The 17,915-nt window shown below is 40.5% G+C and overlaps 1 protein-coding gene and 1 pseudogene across 1 annotated transcript in view; both read left to right on the forward strand.

Moving 5' to 3' along the window:
• Window positions 1–17,915, forward strand: part of LOC146580115 (obscurin-like) — a 374,391-nt pseudogene that overhangs the window by 122,467 nt on the left and 234,009 nt on the right.
• Window positions 1–17,915, forward strand: part of LOC146580122 (leukocyte immunoglobulin-like receptor subfamily A member 3) — a 43,262-nt gene that overhangs the window by 9,332 nt on the left and 16,015 nt on the right. The window contains exons 2-4 of the mRNA XM_085250696.1: window positions 3,833–4,099; window positions 4,455–4,736; window positions 6,957–7,238. Coding sequence (XP_085106822.1) covers window positions 3,833–4,099; window positions 4,455–4,736; window positions 6,957–7,238 — 831 coding nt within the window. The remainder of the gene's footprint in view (window positions 1–3,832; window positions 4,100–4,454; window positions 4,737–6,956; window positions 7,239–17,915) is intronic.

The raw sequence follows: 17,915 nt of genomic DNA on the forward strand, positions 1-17,915 counted from the left end.
TACTGATGTACCATTTGTACCACTTTCAGTCTGTAAAACTGTAACAACAAAACAGAGCAGGTACATTTAATCTCAGTGTAGATGCACAAATGTCACATGACCAATGCAAGATCATAACATTAACAATAAATGGACAAAGCCTGTCAAGTGACGTAAATACAAATACCACATGCTGACATGTTTTATGCTAACAGGCAAAACAAAGCACTAACAGTTAGCTTACAGTAGTAATGTAACAAACTTCACAGACCCACAAGAAGGACAGAGCACTAATATGTAGAAACAATCCATCATCTGCCCAAACTTACACTTTATCCCATCTCAAGAGCAGCAGATGCAGAACTATCACAGACACGGAGCTCTAGCCATTATTACTCGGCACTTCCTCCATTTAACCACTAGATGGCGGACTTTGACATGAGCAGACCAGGAAGAAGCAGATGAATAAATGTGACCCGTCATATAACAAAGTTGAAACAAACTATATTTCAGGAATAACCTGAGGGACAAAATATTGTATATGATACAGCTCACACTCCACTGCATTTATTGGTTAAAATACTAAAAGATCATATCAAGAGTGCAACCATGTGAGCAGATGTTTCACTCAGCCGATACACAAACTTTATATTTACTAGAGTTTGTTGCCTTGAAACTGACTGATTTCCTTTTCATGAGTATTTATCTGTCCATCCTCACACATCACAGTTATGATTCACAAGATGCTGATGAACTGGAGGATCAATCTAATGTATTACAGCACAGCGTGATGAGTTTAGGGTAAATGCAGGTAACTCTAATCTGAAAACAGACTCAACCACAGATCAGTCAGTTAAAGTCCTGCCTGAAGACTTTAATCAGTCTTATTATGAATTTTTACTCTCAGTTATTTATAGTGTCATGGTGTGCTGTCTGCCTCAGTGTCCTCTTGAAAAAACCTCTGAAAGTTGTTAAAGTCATGAATGAATAAGGCTTCACATACAGAAGAGTAACAAGTAAAACAAACTGGACAAAGTGCCATTGATATAGATTTATTCATTTGTCACTGTCATGGTCTTTCATCATTTTAGTCTGAGTGCTTCTTCCTCATCTTTGTTTAGCTTTTTAAAAAAATATTTCCTCTTTAATTTGAAGGTTTGTTTCTTTCATATATAAATAGTTCTGCTGTGTCTTGTCAGTCTTTGTCAGAGCATCTGTGAACACTCACGTGTGTTCATCTCTTAGTTGTTTCTATTGACAGTTTATTTATTTCTAGTTTTACATTTTGATTCTTTGTATGTTTCCATGTTTAGACTATTTAGATATTAAAGTTCAGTTTTATTTAAGTTATTTTGCTTCCTGCATTTGAGTTCACACCTCTGCACTTCACTCATTGTTACAGAGACACATATTTACAAGTCTGTGGACTCTACTGGAAGAATGGACACAAAATACTTTTTCTCTAATTTGGTGTTTCTATGATAGTAGCTTAGTTTGGAGATTTTACTGTAGCAAAGTCATGTGTATATATATTAACCCTCGTGTGCATTTTATTACCTCTGTGTGTGTGATCAGGTTTGTAAATATGTCAAAACATCTGTATGCACAGATATTATCAGCTGGAAAGTCTTAAAGTTTTGCATAAAGCACTTAAAATACAGACATGTGGTCAAGTTTCAGCTCACCTGCTCTCTTTGTTGTCTGTTTTATTACTTGTGACCTTTGCTGCACTTCTGCTGTGACAGATCCACAGATGAGTGTGGAAGGTTTTCTGTATTCGAGGGTTCATTAACCCTGAGCTCAGGCTCACAGGCTCAGGCTTTCTGTCACACTCAGAACAAACCACCAGGTGGCGTATTACTCAGCCAGGCTCACCTGCTCTTCACCTTGTATTTGAGTCTCAGTTGCAGTAGGAAATAAAACTGCAGCTGGAACATCTGTGTGGCAGATGTGGTGGGTTTCTCCTTCTTCCACTAAAAGGACCACAATAATAGCTTCATATTTGTCTAAGTTACAGAACTTAAAGTCAAGGCCACTCTGACAGCAGACAGCACAACCACACCAGCAGGGGGCAGTGTGACACTGACCTGTGAGGTGAATTACTCTGTTCAGAAAAACCTCATCTGAAAATGAGATCATCTCTTTTAGCTCTAAGAGTGCAATCTCTGTCTCTGATGGAGGCATCTACACCTGCAGAGGAAGGAGAAGAAACACGAATTTAGTCACAACTAAAAGCGATTCAGTCATTATTCAGGAAACTGATGAGTTTAAAAAAGTTTGAGAGTTGAAAAAGGTCTTCTCCAAATTGTAATGGAAGTCAATATTCACTAATCACCAGCACTTAAACCACTAAATCTGTCAAATTATGAATTATTAGGCTCAGTACATTGTTTCACCTTTGTTCAGTCTTCAGATCACTTACAGACACAGAGGAGTTCATGGTGCTGTTTTGTCTTTTTAGAGTGATTTAAAAAACAGTTTGTGCTCCTTTCCTGGTTACTGAACCTTTACTCTTAGTTTTTCTTTGCCAGTCTAGTTTTGACTTTGGTGCCACATAAAAACTTTGTATTTCACATTTTATGAACAGTTTATGAGAGCAGAGCAGCCTCCAGCTTTGAATCCATCACTGGAGGTTTAACAACATTGTTAGGAAACAACAGCTAACTGATGACTCATTGATTATATGTTCATAAATGTATAAATATGTAAATGTAAAGATGTCGAAATAAGTAAACTGTTGAATATAAAGATCCGTTAATTACCTGATTTAATTTATTTATTTAAAAGAAAGAACTTTTTGATTTTCAAGTCCAATTATGTGCTAATGATATATTTTTTCAAATTACTCTTTGATTACCAAATAAATAGTGTGCAGAAAAAAAATACAATTCCCAAGGGGCCTCCCTCAACTAGACATATTTGACATAAAAGACTCAGCTCCTCCTTCAGATATCAGTGGGCTGGTTCAATTTCAGGAGTGTGGGTGCAGAGGCAGTGGGACAGCTAAGCCTGAGCCAGTGGTTTGATCTGTTTGTCTTGCCAGCAGGTTAGCAGATAAGTGATTTAGCATATATATGTACAAAGGGTCTGACTGCACCAACTAACTGCATGTTGACTAAAAAACACACAAACACATTGTTTTCTGTTAGAAGTGAAGTAAGTTGACTAATAGTAGGAAAGCTTTTCATGCAGACTTCCTCTGAGTTTAATTTCCACCTGTCTCACTTTTCTTTTTTGAAAAACAGACCTTACTTCTAACAGACCCATCCTACAGTCTCTTTGTCCTGCAGAGGTGCTGCTCTAGCCTCTTCTTTGTTGAAAAAAACAAAACTAACACTGTGAAACATAAACATTTAAAAGTACAGTGTGAAGCAAACAATATTTTGTGGTGACAGGTTAATAATTTTTATCACTTTTCTTCCTCTTACGGTGCCCCTGCCTAGATTACTGCAACAGTCTAAGCAAACAATCAGCTGAATGACTGCAGACCAAACAGATTTAAGCTGCCAGGCTTTGAGCTCAAACACATCACATAGGATCCCAGCACTCCCATTTTTCATACTGGCTCCCAGCTTCACGCTGATTTTAACCTCAAAGTAAATGTAAAGCAGAAAAATCTGTGAGTTTTGGAGTATAAATAAAATATAACTTTACAAAGTAAATTCTAATACATTTTATATTAAAATATTGTGTTACAGTGTGAAAGCTATAAATTGTTTTATTGTGACTTTGTTTTGATTTTCAGACTTCAAACTGTCTGTGAATCATTTGCTTTGCATTCACTCTACTCTTACGTTATAAACAGCAGAGTTTTCATGTTTCTCTTCTAACTGGATCATTCTTATGTGAACAGTTCCCACTAAGCCCACTGTGACCCTGCAGCCATCCTGGACTCAGATATACAGCGGTGAGACAGTCACTGTCACATGTGAGATTCATGGAGGTGAAGGAGCTCAGTGGACGTATGAATGGAGACGAGGCCAAGTAAACATAGGTTCAGCATCCAGTAAATACACAATCAGCAGCGCTGCTGAGTCTGACAGTGGAGAATACAGCTGCCGGGGCAGAAGAAGCTTTTCCTGGACAGAGTGGAGTGACATCATCGCATTCAGAGTATTATGTAAGTTGGACACGTTTCACACATTTTAATTTATACTGCACAATGTTTCATCCAAAAACACAACAAAATTCTTTGTTTTGCAACAACACAACAGGTTTTGTTTTTAATTTTGTGTGATTATTTGGATATATTGGAGGTTTAACAGCATTGTTTGCAAACAACAGCTAACTTACAGCTCATAGGTTACATGTTCATAAATGTATAAATAAATGCAAATATGTAGAAATAAGTAAACAATCAAATATAAAGATCAGTAAATTGCCTGGTTTAATTTATTTAATAAAAACAAAACATTTTATTGTTGATTTTCAAGTCAAATTATCAGTGTGCTAATGATATCTGTTTATTTGAACAGCTCCTCCTAAGCCCACTGTGACCCTGCAGCCACCTTGGCCTCAGATATACAGCGGTGTGATATACAGCGGTGAGACAGTCACTGTCAGATGTGAGATTCAGGGAGGTGAAGGAGCTCAGTGGACGTATGAATGGAGTCCAGCCAAGTTAAACACATCTCCAACATCCAATGAATACACAATCAGCAGTGTTAGTGAGTCTGATGGTGGAGGATACAGCTGTCGGGCCACAAGAGGCTCCTCCTGGACAGAGTGGAGTGATGTCATCACACTGAATGTAAAACGTAAGTTGGAGATATTTCACTCACACTATGTTTTTTTAATTTATATTGTAACACACCGAAGGCTTTTTTGTTTATTTGTTGTTTATTATCAAAAGTAGCAAAAATGGCTTTGATAAAAATTAACAGTAAAGACTCAAAGTTAAACATCTGAAGTATGGAAAAGATTTTGTTATATTGTTATATGTTATAATATTTTTATATTTTTAATGTTGAATTTCTTATCTATAAAATCGTGTAGAAGACATTTCTTACTTCTTAAATTACTGTTTGTAATTATGCTATTAAATAGTGGCAATTATAACATAAGTAATTCTTTGGATATACATTTTTAAACAAAGTAAAACAAATTAAAATGTGTCTCTGTGCTGAGACCTGGTGGAACTCAAAAAGGTTTTAATTCTTTCAGCTGACTGAAAGCTCTCACCACCTGCAACAGTCACAGGCAGCTTCCTGCAGGAACCTGGTCACAGCAGAGGTCTTGCATCTATTTGAACCCTTTTATATGCCAACACCTCACTGCTGATATTTATGGCAGCTCTGAACTATAATTATTTATGGTGGATCGGTCTTCTCCTGTGCTTGTTTATCATCCCCTCAAGCTAAACAAGGATTTTATTTCCACCCTTTTCTTTGGAATCATATAAAGATTTGACAGCATTCTAACTCTTGGGGATTTTAATGTTTGCTGCCCATCAAACTCCTAAAACCACCCTTCCAACAGATGACATGAGTTTTACAGTCTATTTAAAGGTTTTGCTAGACTGCTGTGATAACATAAAATCATGGTTGGCAATTCATTTTTTTGAATGTAAACGATCAAAAAATTGTATTATTTGAACCTTCAGACCCTCGTTTTGCTCGTGTAACCTTGTTCCTCTGAAAAAGTTCAGAACTCTCTTTGAAAAAAATCTGCAGGTGATCTTTGATGACAGTTTCTCATTTGAGAAATAAATAAATTGTGTTGTAAAAGGGTTCGGGCATTTGCAAAAATGACGTTCGTTATGTCATCTGCTCACTTTAAGAAAGTAATTCCTGCATTTATTTCATCCATTCTTGTGTAATATGCTTTATTTTGGTAGCAGCCAGGCTATAATGATTATTTAATTGTTTGTTTTTAAGTCTCTGAATGGATTCACTCCCTCGTAGCTCTCTGATCTTTTAAATAAACAAACTCCAAACAGAACTCTAAGGTCAGCTGAAAAGTTGCTTCTATTTGTTCCTAGAAGCAGACTAAAACACAGGCTAAGACTAAGACTGGGCCTTTGTGATTGTTTTGCCTGAACTTTGGCACAGTCTGCTCTTCAAATTACTCTTTGATTACCAAATAAATAGTGTGCAGAAAAAAAATACAATTCCCAAGGGGCCTCCCTCAACTGGACACATTTGACATAAAAGACTCAGCTCCTCCTTCAGATATCAGTGGGCTGGTTCAATTTGAGGAGTGTGGGTGTGGGCAGAGGCAGTGGGACAGCTAAGCCTGAGCCAGTGGTTTGATCTGTTTGTCTTGCCAGCAGGTTAGCAGATAAGTGATTTAGCATATATATGTACAAAGGGTCTGACTGCACCAACTAACTGCATGTTGGCTAAAAAACACACAAACACATTGTTTTCTGTTAGAAGTGAAGTAAGTTGACTAATAGTAGGAAAGCTTTTCATGCAGACTTCCTCTGAGTTTAATTTCCACCTGTCTCGCTTTTCTATTTAAAAAAAAAACAGTCCTTACTTCTAACAGACCCATCCTACAGTCTCTTTGTCCTGCAGAGGATTTTATACCTGACAGGAAAGTAAGGTCTCAGGTTATTCAGAAGAATAACAGCCCACCGACAACTCTGGATTATATGCTCATAAATATGCAAATGTAAAGATGTAGAAATAAGTAAATAGTGCGATGTTTGAGTATAAAACTTCTTTTTTACAATGTACAATCTGAGAGACTGAAGTTGTTTACATGATATTGTGTGTTGATGTTCAGTCGCACAGATTTGTGCACACCTGGTTGTTTCCGTCACTTTGCTGGTAGATTCTTAATATCAGCAAATTAGGTTTAAGGTTTAATCTGATTTTTTTTTTATTACCTTTTTATTGTTGATTTTCAGTCAAATTGTCACTGGGGTGAAAAAAACGTTATTACCCCTAACAAGAGCAATAAAACCAGGAAAGTGTCAATGATCGTTTTATATTTCTATAAGTCTGATGATGGGATATTTTCTCTTTGAACAGCTCCTCCTAAGCCCACTGTGACCCTGCAGTCATCCTACACTCAGATATATGGAGGAGAAATATACAAAGATACCTCAGTCACTGTCACATGTGAGATTCATGGAGGGGAAAGAGCTCAGTGGATGTATGAATGGAGACGAGGCCAGAAAAACATACGTGGAACATCCAGTGTATATACAATCAACAGAGTTACTGAGTCTGACAGTGGAGGATACAGCTGCCGGGGTAGACGAGGTTCTTTCTGGACAGTGTGGAGTGACGTCATTACATTGACTGTCTTATGTAAGTTGAACATATTTCTTTCATTTTAATTTCAAAAACAAAACAAAATAATTTCATCAGTACTGTGGTTTCTGGGGTATTTGTTAACACAGTGGAGTGACATCATCACACTGACTGTGTCATGTAAGTTGGGCATATTTCACCTTTTCTTTAAAAAAATTTCTATTGCACAACGTTGGATGCAAAAACAAGAAAATATCACGTCTTTCAATAAAACTGCAGGCTTTCTTCTCATTTTAGTATCAAAAGTAGCGTAAAACAAGTTTTAAAGTGTGGTATCGCAAGAAATTAGTTGGTTATATAAATATATGAGTATGCATAATAGTTATTATTCATAGATACCTACATCCTAAGTTCCTGTTATTCATCTGAAAAAGAATGAGTGTGTCGTTACAATGGTAATGCCAGGAGAGCCAGTAGTGGTTCTGTGTTACATTAATGTTGTAAGGAAGTGGAAGAAGAGTGTGTCCTGTAGGAGGCAGTAGAAAATGGATACTCATGTTCTGTACATGCACTGAAAAGAAGGTTCAGTAAACCAGTGTCAACGATACTTCATTGTTAGTCTCAGTTATTTTATTTCTATTTTTTGAAGATGCAACATAAAGTTTTACATAAAATCCACAGCAATCACTCACAGTGAAACTGTTATGATACGGCTGTGTGGCAGGGAGGATGTAGGACACAAACGCAAAACAATCATCAGAGCAATGAACTTAAAAGGCTGCTTTATTGCAGCGGTATAATTTTCACGAAAAGAAAAAAACTTGCAAAAACAAAATAAAACAAAAAACTGGGAACTAATAACAAAAACACTGGGAAACCTGTAAACTAGTGACACTGATCTCAGGGAGCACGGAAACACGCAGCATGGTGAGGGGACGACGTGACACTGACAGAGAGAAACACGGGTCTGAAATACACTGAGTGAAACGAGGGAATGAGACACATGAGGGGAGAACAGTCGAGACCAGGGTGAAGCAAAACTAGAAACAGTGACAAAGGACAAGAGACCGTCAAAGTAAAACAGCAAGTATAACACAGACACGGACGAGACACTGAACATAGGGAACACGGAGCACAGAGACCAGAGAAACAAAAGACACGACTAGGGTGGGTTTTGATGATCTATTTTCCGATTAAAATCGATTCTAGCTTGAATAACGTGATATTGATTCAATAAAATCCTGAATCGATTTTCTAAATATAAATGTATTTTGCCCGAAACGCCAGAATCTCAGGTTAAACCACAAGATTTCAACAGCCACCAACCAGCTAAAACAGTAAATGAGAGCAGGCACCTGCTGTTATGCTCACACCTTTGATAAAGTCTCAACTTTTATAGATATAAAAATATGGACATGTACTGATAAGTGATCAGAATTATAATATTTCTGACTGTCTGAGGCAAAATTTCCCACATTCAAATCGAATCGACTTCTAGAAATCAGTGACGATACCCAACCCTGGACACGACTGACTGGGGAACAAGAAAATACAGTGTCCCCTCGTTTATGTCGGGAGTTAAATTCTAAAAGTAATCCACGATATGTGAAATCTGCGAAGTAGCCAACTTTATTTTTTACAATTATTATAGATGTTTTAACCCTTGTGATGTCCTCCCGATTTGCATACAATGTGAGCCATCAGGGGTCAAAAATGTCCCCACTTCATTTGACTGTTTTTTAAAGTAAAAAGTATAAATTGTCAATCAATTCAGTGTTACACCTTAGTTTTACTTAAGACCAACACATTAACACAAAATTTACTCAACATTTTACATTTTAGGGCCACCAGACCTTCTTTACAAAAAATAAACCCTGTTTTTTAGCGAAAACAAATTGAGAAAATTAAATATTTAATTGTTTAGATAATTTTGACTATCTGAATAACTAGAGAGTGCTGTATGTTGAACTTTAGTGAGAAAGTTTTTTTTCAAGCGTTTGAAAATTTTTAATGGCAGCAAATAATCACACTGGTGGTCCTCAGGGGTCAAAAATGTCCCCACTTCATTTGACTGTTTTTTTAAAGTAAAAAGTATAAATTGTCAATCAATTCAGTGTTACACCTTAGTTTTACTTAAGACCAACACATTAACACATAATTTACCCAACATTTTACATTTTAGGGCCACCAGACCTTGTTTACAAAAAATACACCCTGTTTTTTAGCGAAAATAAAACAAGAAAATTAAATATTTAATTTAATTAAATATTTAAAAAAAAAAATTTTTTTTTAAATTCTCACTAAAGTTCAACATACAGAGTGCTGTATGTTGAACTTTAGTGAGAATTCTTTTTTTGAACCATTTATAAATTTTAAATGGCAGCACATAATCACACCTGTGGTCCTCAGGGCTCAAAAATGACCCCGTTTGCTTTGAAGCAACAAGTATAAAATATCATCCATCTCTGTGTTTCAAGGTTTTATTCAACTTTATTCCAACTCATTGCCTGACAGTTTTCTATATTTTGGCATGGTAGGAGGGCATGAGTCTGAGTGAAGGCAAACTTTCATGAGGACAAAGGCGTGTCCATATTTGACCCAAGTGCAGGAGGAAGCTCAGGTTTATTCCTCTGCACTGGTCCCATCATGGACAGCATTCTTTCTGCAGTTGCAGGCCAAGGGGCATATACAGTAAACAAGCTGTTACAGGTGATTGTTTTCTTTTGGAAACCTGCAATGTTAGGGACAACTCGTGTCCTGACTGCAGGACAGACGGTTTGCCATCGCCCACGAGCATGTTCCATGTACAGCTGGACCTGCATCACATGCTGCCCATGTTTTTGTCTCAAAGTTCCCTGGTTTACTTGGATGTTCTGTTGGAGGGGACAGAGTCCTCTGAAGGGGACTTGGTGCTCATACAGTCACATCAGTACCAGGATCTTACATCACAGCAGGAGGAACACCCACTTGTGTTTCAAGTCAAGTCAACACCAACACACATCATACACCTCAAATGGGAGCACGTTTGTGTCATGAACGACGATCATCTATTGTGTCTTTATCAAGAAATTATGTCCTTTTTGTGCTTCTATGATTAATCTTGTGTCAGCATGAAAACTTCTCTACCAGACTCAGGATGTCATAAACTGGCCGTAGCGACTCTACTGGATGCACGGCAGTAAGAATCAACACACCCACATATGCCTACAGCTGCATTCGGTCCATTTTTCTTCCTCTCTTGTTGTCCCTCCTTGTTCATCATTGAGTTGGCTGTAGAGCAGGTCATCTGCTAATTGGATGGTTGTTGGTTCAATCTCTGTGTGCTCTAGTCTGGAGTTCTTACCAAGGTGTCCTTGGGCAAGTTACTGAACCCCAACTTGGTCTCTGATGCATCCATTGGCATGTGAACGTTAAAAAGCAGAATACAAGCAGAATACACTGTGTATAATGCTTTCAGTACTCGAGTAGAAAAGCCACTGAAGGAGTATGGGACCTGGCACATGTGCTTGGACTGTGGTAGATCATCTTTCTCTGAGGCACATGAGAGAGTCATGTGTAACGCGGTTAAAGGACCAGGGCGCCTGACTGCAGCCTCATAGACAATGAGCTATCAGAATAAGATTCGACTATGGAGCCTGAGGGTGTGAATAAAACACAGGGAACAAAAGTAGAGCTCAAATATATATATATTATGTTTGTTATGAGAAGTGTATAGACGGATGTACAAAAGAAATAAAAACATATGCATATATATCACAAACAAAAATAATGTTGACAGTACAAAACAGCTTAGTAGGTTCCAAAAGGAGGTGGGATGAGGTGTAGTCCAGTATGTGATTTAGTTTAGTTCCATGGACCTGTGATAGGTCATGTGTCAACAATTTGTGATTCAGTCCATAGGTTCACAATTCCTACCGCAACGTAGCGGTGGTCGGGTGGCTCGCCACCTCGCGCTGATCAGGGCAGATCGCGGGAGAACAAAAAAAACCTGACCGTTGAGTCGAGTGTGAGGTAGTGTAAAGATGAATGAATCGGCCGGGTTATTGCACGCTGTCAACTGGCCTGTAGTGCAAAATTTGTCGTGATCTGACAAGTACGCCAACCACAGGCCAGTTGACAGCGTGCAATAACCCGGCCGATTCATTCATCTTTACACTACCTCACACTCGACTCAACGGTCAGGTTTTTTTTGTTCTCCCGCGATCTGCCCTGATCAACGCGAGATGGCGAGCCACCCGACCACCGCTACGTTGCGGTAGGAATTGTGAACCTATGGACTGAATCACAAATTGTTGACACATGACCTATCACAGGTCCATGGAACTAAACTAAATCACATACTGGACTACACCTCATCCCACCTCCTTTTGGAACCTACTAAGCTGTTTTGTATTGTCAACATTATTTTTGTTTGTGATATATATGCATATGTTTTTATTTCTTTTGTACATCCGTCTATACACTTCTCATAACAAACATAATATATATATATTTGAGCTCTACTTTTGTTCCCTGTGTTTTATTCACACCCTCAGGCTCCATAGTCGAATCTTATTCTGATAGCTCATTGTCTATGAGGCTGCAGTCAGGCGCCCTGGTCCTTTAACCGCGTTACAAGTGGCGAGCCAGCCAGGAGCCTTTGTGTGTGAATATTTTGGGGTCTTACGTACAATTTTCTTTACTTATTTACTTCGCTTTTGCTGAACATAAAATCAAAAATGGATTCAGTTGCACTTTCTGGCATAAATATATCACAGTCTGTGATGATCTCCGGTGTGTCTAACACAAAATCTGATAATGAAATTCTTGACTACTTGCGTACTTATGGAAAACTTAGCCGTCATTTTTACGTAAATGATCCCGCAAGTACTTTCTTCAAAAACCTGATCGCTGAGTTTGTAGATACCACTGCTTTTACAACTCTAGAGCCGTTTCTGCCATACACCCACTGTTCTAAAAGTGTTGCCGACCTTGTTTTCCGCGTCACAGCTTTGGCCTGTGAGTACGCCGCCACGGAGGACAGCAGCAGTCCCCCTCCCAATTACCTCAAAGAGCTCGAGCATATTGCTGATCGCAGCGGGCACCGGTTTGAAGATGTCTTGAAGACAGTAATGAGGCAGATTGGTCAACATTTGCATGAAGCAGGAGCAGGTGATGATGGAAAAATTGAATATGATGAGGAAAATGGAGTAGATGAGGACATTGGTGTAGAGGAAGAAGAAAGGGAACTGGAGCAGCAGCAATTGTCTTCACCTCCTGCCAGACAGGTTTCCACTGACCAGCAGGGGGCACGACCTCGTCAAAGCCAGACTGGACCAACTCCAAGAGTATCACTCACAGCCCCTGATCTCAACCCACCACAAATACAAAGGGTTGTTGTTGAGCATGTGGTCCGAAACCCAGACATAAGCACCACAACTTCACTACATCTCCGTGCTTTTTCAGGAAGGATTCCTAAGCCAAGTAGTGAAGCAGATTTTGAATCATGGCGTTCCCAAATTGATCTACTGCTTACCGACCCCAGTGTGTCAGCTCTATACGTTGCCAGGCGTATTATAGAGAGCCTGTTGTCACCTGTTGCTGATTTGGTTAAAGGTCTAAGTCCCAACACATTGCCTTCAGTCATACTAAGTGTACTTGACTCCGCTTTTGGAACAGTTCAAGATGGTGAAGAATTGTATGCTCGATACTTAAACATTCTTCAAAATCCAGGTGAACGACCATCCGCTTACCTCCAAAGATTGCAGCTAACCCTCAGCACTGTTGTAAAGCAAGGAGGACTTGCAGCTGCTGACATGAATAAGCATCTGCTGAAGCAGTTTTGTCGTGGGTGTTGGGATAACACTATACTAACCAAACTACAATTAGAACAGCAAAAGGACAACCCACCACCTTTCTCTGACTTGTTGTTGTCGTTACGGACAGAAGAAGACAGACAAATTGCTAAGGAGTCACTTATGAAGAAATACATCGGTTCATCAAAACAAAAAGCTAACATCCAATCCCAAAGTACTTGTTCTTGTGGGCACTCTACAGCCAATGAAGAGCTAAAAGAAATGAAAAAACAACTCCAAACCCTCCAACAGCAAATGTCCCAACTTTTGTCCCAAAAACGTCCAACCGAGTCAAAGTTTAAGCCACGACAAACCAAATCCAGTCATTCTTCACCTCAGTCAAATACCAGACCCAAGCCATGGTACTGTTTTAACTGTGGAGAAGATGGCCATGTTTCTTCCACCTGCAACAACAGAGCAAACTCCAGTCTTGTTGAACAGAAAAAGAGCCAATTAAGAAAAAAACAGCAAGAATGGGACGCTAGAAATACTTCATCTTTAAACTAGAAGGAGTTTCTGTGGTGGGACACACAGGAGCTGCGTGCACGAACAGTCCCAGAAACCACAACAAATTTCCATTGTTGCCAAAAGGGCTTGTGGGGACCAAAAGCACAGGCCAAATTCAAATCAAAGGCAACCATTTCAACTGTCTTCTTGATTCTGGCTCTCAGGTTACTACGATTCCTTTTTCCTTCTATAATACTTACCTTTCAGACCATCCAATCAAACCACTGGATGATCTGTTGGAAGTAGAAGGAGCAAATGGACAAGCCGTACCTTACCTGGGATACATTGAGATTAACATGACGTTCCCAGCTAATTTTCTTGGTTCATCCATTAATGTTGATACACTTGCGCTTGTCGTGCCTGACGTCCAGCAATCACCCCCAATGATACTTGTTGGTACCAACACTCTTGACGTTGCGTACAGCAAACACTGTGATACCCTCTCTGAGCAGTCATTCCTGCCATCTGGTTCCGGTTACATTGCAGTTTATAAAATCCTCCAGTGTCGCCACATCCAGAATTCAAATGACCAGTATGCTCCTGTAATCTTAAAGTCAGACCAACCGCATACGATTACTGCCGGCCAAACCACTGTCCTTGAGGGATGCCTGGTCACAAGGCTATTCCAAGGTGAGAAAGCAGTTATTCTGGAACACCCCACCTCCAGTTCTCTGCCTGGTGGACTCCTAGTAAAAACCTGCCTTGTGGACTTACCTAAACGTCGGCCATATTCTCTGCCTGTTGTAGTGAGTAATGAGTCCAACCATGAAATCCACATTCCAGCTCGAGCTATTATTGCAGAAATCAGCGCCTTCCAGGAGGTCATTTCCAAAGAGCAACCCACCCAGTATTCAGACCAGTCTATAGAGTCGTTACCTCCATCTCAACCACCATACAACTTTGGAGATTCCCCCTTAACTCCAGACTGGAAAGAACGCATTGTTCAAAAACTCAACACTATTCCTGAAGTATTTGCCAAACACGATCTGGATTTCGGCAGGACCAACAAAGTTAAACACCAAATCAAATTGTCCGATCCAACTCCTTTCAAGCAAAGACCACGACCAATTCACCCTCAAGATCTTGATGCTGTCAGGAAGCACCTGCAAGAACTTCTTGACTCTGGCGTTATCAGAGAATCTGACTCACCATTTGCCTCTCCAATTGTGGTTGCACGCAAAAAGAACGGCAGTATACGTCTTTGTATTGACTACCGCAAACTCAATCTGCAAACAATCAAAGATGCTTATGCTCTGCCTAAACTGGAAGACACCTTCTCCGCACTTGCAGGATCAAAGTGGTTCACGGTGCTAGACCTCAAGTCGGGTTACTACCAAATCGAAATGGAGGAGAAGGATAAGGCAAAGACTGCCTTTGTCTGCCCAGTAGGATTTTGGGAATTTAATCGGATGCCACAAGGGATTACCAACGCACCAAGCACTTTCCAACGGCTGATGGAAAAATGCATGGGAGAATTAAATCTAAAAGAAGTCTTGGTTTTCATTGACGATCTCATTGTCTTTGCACCAACTCTTGAGGAACATGAAGCTCGCCTGATGAAAGTTCTCACCAGACTCAAAGATTTTGGCTTGAAGCTTTCACTTGAGAAATGCATGTTCTTCCAGACATCGGTGAAGTATCTGGGCCATGTAGTGTCCCAGGCTGGTGTTGAAACTGATCTGGACAAGATTTCCACACTCACTTCTTGGCCAGTGCCAAAAAACTTGAAGGAATTAAGATCTTTCCTTGGTTTTGCTGGGTACTACAGACGTTTTGTCCAGGGATATTCGGCCATTGTCAAGCCGTTACATGAACTCACGGCTGGTTATCCACCTTCTCAGAGGAAACTGAGACGAACTGTAAAGCCAGAGAATTACCTCAACCCCAAAGAGCCATTTGGAGGACGATGGACGCAAATGTGTCAACAAGCATTTGAGTCCATTATTGACAAACTCACTTCTGCCCCAGTTCTGGCATTTGCTGATCCCCAGAAACCATACACACTCCACACTGATGCCAGTGCCACAGGTCTTGGTGCGGTGCTGTATCAAGAGCAGGATGGAAAAAATAGAGCTGTAGCATATGCCAGCAGAGGTCTTTCCCGGAGTGAGTCAAAGTATCCCGCCCACAAATTGGAGTTTCTTGCTTTGAAGTGGGCGGTGACTGAAAAATTCCACGACTACCTTTATGGTGCTCAGTTTACAGTTGTGACAGACAGCAACCCATTAACATACCTCTTATCATCAGCAAAACTTGACGCTACCGGTTACAGATGGCTTTCAGCTTTGTCCACTTTCACCTTCAAATTAATCTACAGAGCAGGAAAGCAGAACTCGGATGCTGATGGTTTGTCTCGCCGACCTCATGGTGAACTGTCTGATGATCCTCTGTCACAGAAAGAACGTGAGCGAATCTGGAGATTTGCATGGCAACATCTCAATGAACCAGATTATGTCTCTATTGACCAGCATACCATCAAAGCAGTTTGTGACCGTCATCTGATGTACAGTTCAAGCACGGATCCTGATCTTGCTCTGGTGTTATCCATGTCTGTCAATGTCGACAGTCTGCCTGACAGTTTCACGGACGACATCCAGTTCACCTCCATGGTACTCCCCCAAATCTCAACAGCTGACCTTGCAGCCAAACAACGCCTTGACCCTGTCATCCGGCATGTCATAGCTCAGGTTGAACGAGGCGAGTCACCACCGCCATTCCTGAGGGAAGAACTTCCCGATCTACCTCTATTACTGCGAGAAGTAAATAAACTGGAGCTCCATAACACCCTTCTCGTCAGGTAGAGACAAGTGGGAAGTGACTTCGCATACCAGCTAGTGCTACCTGAGGAATATCGACCAGTTGTACTTAACCACCTACATGATCAAATGGGTCACATGGGAATTGACAGAACGCTGGACTTGGTCCGTTCCCGGTTTTATTGGCCTAAGATGACAAGTGATGTGGTCAATAAAATAAGACAGTGCGAAAGATGCGTGAGACGCAAATCCCCATCTGAACGAGCCGCACCTCTGGTCAATATCAAAACCTCTCATCCCATGGAACTGGTGTGCATGGATTTTCTCTCTGTGGAACCAGATCGTGGAGTCAAAGACATACTTGTCATAACTGACCATTTCACAAAATATGCCATTGCTGTGCCAACACCAAACCAGAAAGCCAGGACTGTTGCCAAATGTTTATGGGACAACTTTCTTGTGCATTATGGTATCCCAGAACATTTGCACAGTGACCAAGGCCCTGACTTTGAATCCAGAATCATCCGAGAGCTTTGTGAAATGGCTGGGATCCACAAAATAAGAACCACTCCATACCATCCAAGAGGCAATCCTGTTGAACGGTTTAACCGAACATTACTGGATATGCTAGGAACACTCACAGCTCAACAGAAATCCCATTGGAAAGATTTTGTAAAACCCCTGGTGCATGCATACAATTGCACAAGAAACGATGTTACAGGTTTTTCACCATATGAGCTTATGTTTGGCCGCCAACCTCGCTTACCGGTGGACTTGGCCTTTGGACTACCCCTTGCCAAAGAAGGATCAACATCCCACGCACAATATGTGGACAAACTAAAGTCCCACCTAGAAGAAAGTTACAAGCTGGCCATCGAAAACTCAGAAAAGGTGATGAAACGTAACAAAAACAGATTTGATAAAAATGTCACTGCATCACAGCTGAATGTTGGAGACAGAGTTCTTGTGAGGAACGTGCGGCTAAGAGGCAAACACAAGCTTGCAGATAAATGGGAGTCATCTGTGTACATTGTAGTGAAGAAAGCCGGCACTCTTCCTGTGTATACAGTTCGACCCGAAGGCCAAGACAAGCCCCTGAGAACTTTACATCGAGACCTCCTACTGCCCTGTGGGTATTTACCACCTGAAAAGGAAATGCTTACTAAGCAGAAGAGGAAAATGCCTGTCTTACCCGTGTCTCCTGTACGTGCTGATGATGCTGATAACAATGACGAAGAGGAACTAATCTCATACCTACCTGTTCCCTTCTCTGCTGAACCTGTCACCTTCACAACAACCATCGACTTACCCAATACTCCGCAACCTGTGCCGCTTATCAACCAGCCCGATGTCCCTGTAGTATTGGCTACAGAGGAAGAGAATGCTATCCTCTCAGAGGAACCTGTACCTGCTGAAGAGGAACAAGTTATTGCTAGCGGAACCGTGGAAGCTGGCTTTGAGCCAGTTGATCTTGTCGAAACTTCTCACGATGAAGAAAGTCTGTCTTCTGATTCGGAAGCATCCAGAAGTAACTTGTCACAACACTCACCTACTGAATCAGAGCCTCTCAGTCCTGAGGCAGAACCACCCTTGAGGCATTCAACCCGCACCAGGAATCCTCCTGATCGGCTGCAATA

Source organism: Mchenga conophoros, linkage group LG3 (genome assembly GCF_057382185.1).
Source record: "Mchenga conophoros isolate Kocher_MC1m ecotype Shallow Benthic linkage group LG3, M_conophoros_male_GT1.1, whole genome shotgun sequence".
In the NCBI taxonomy this organism is placed as follows: Eukaryota; Metazoa; Chordata; class Actinopteri; order Cichliformes; family Cichlidae; genus Mchenga; species Mchenga conophoros.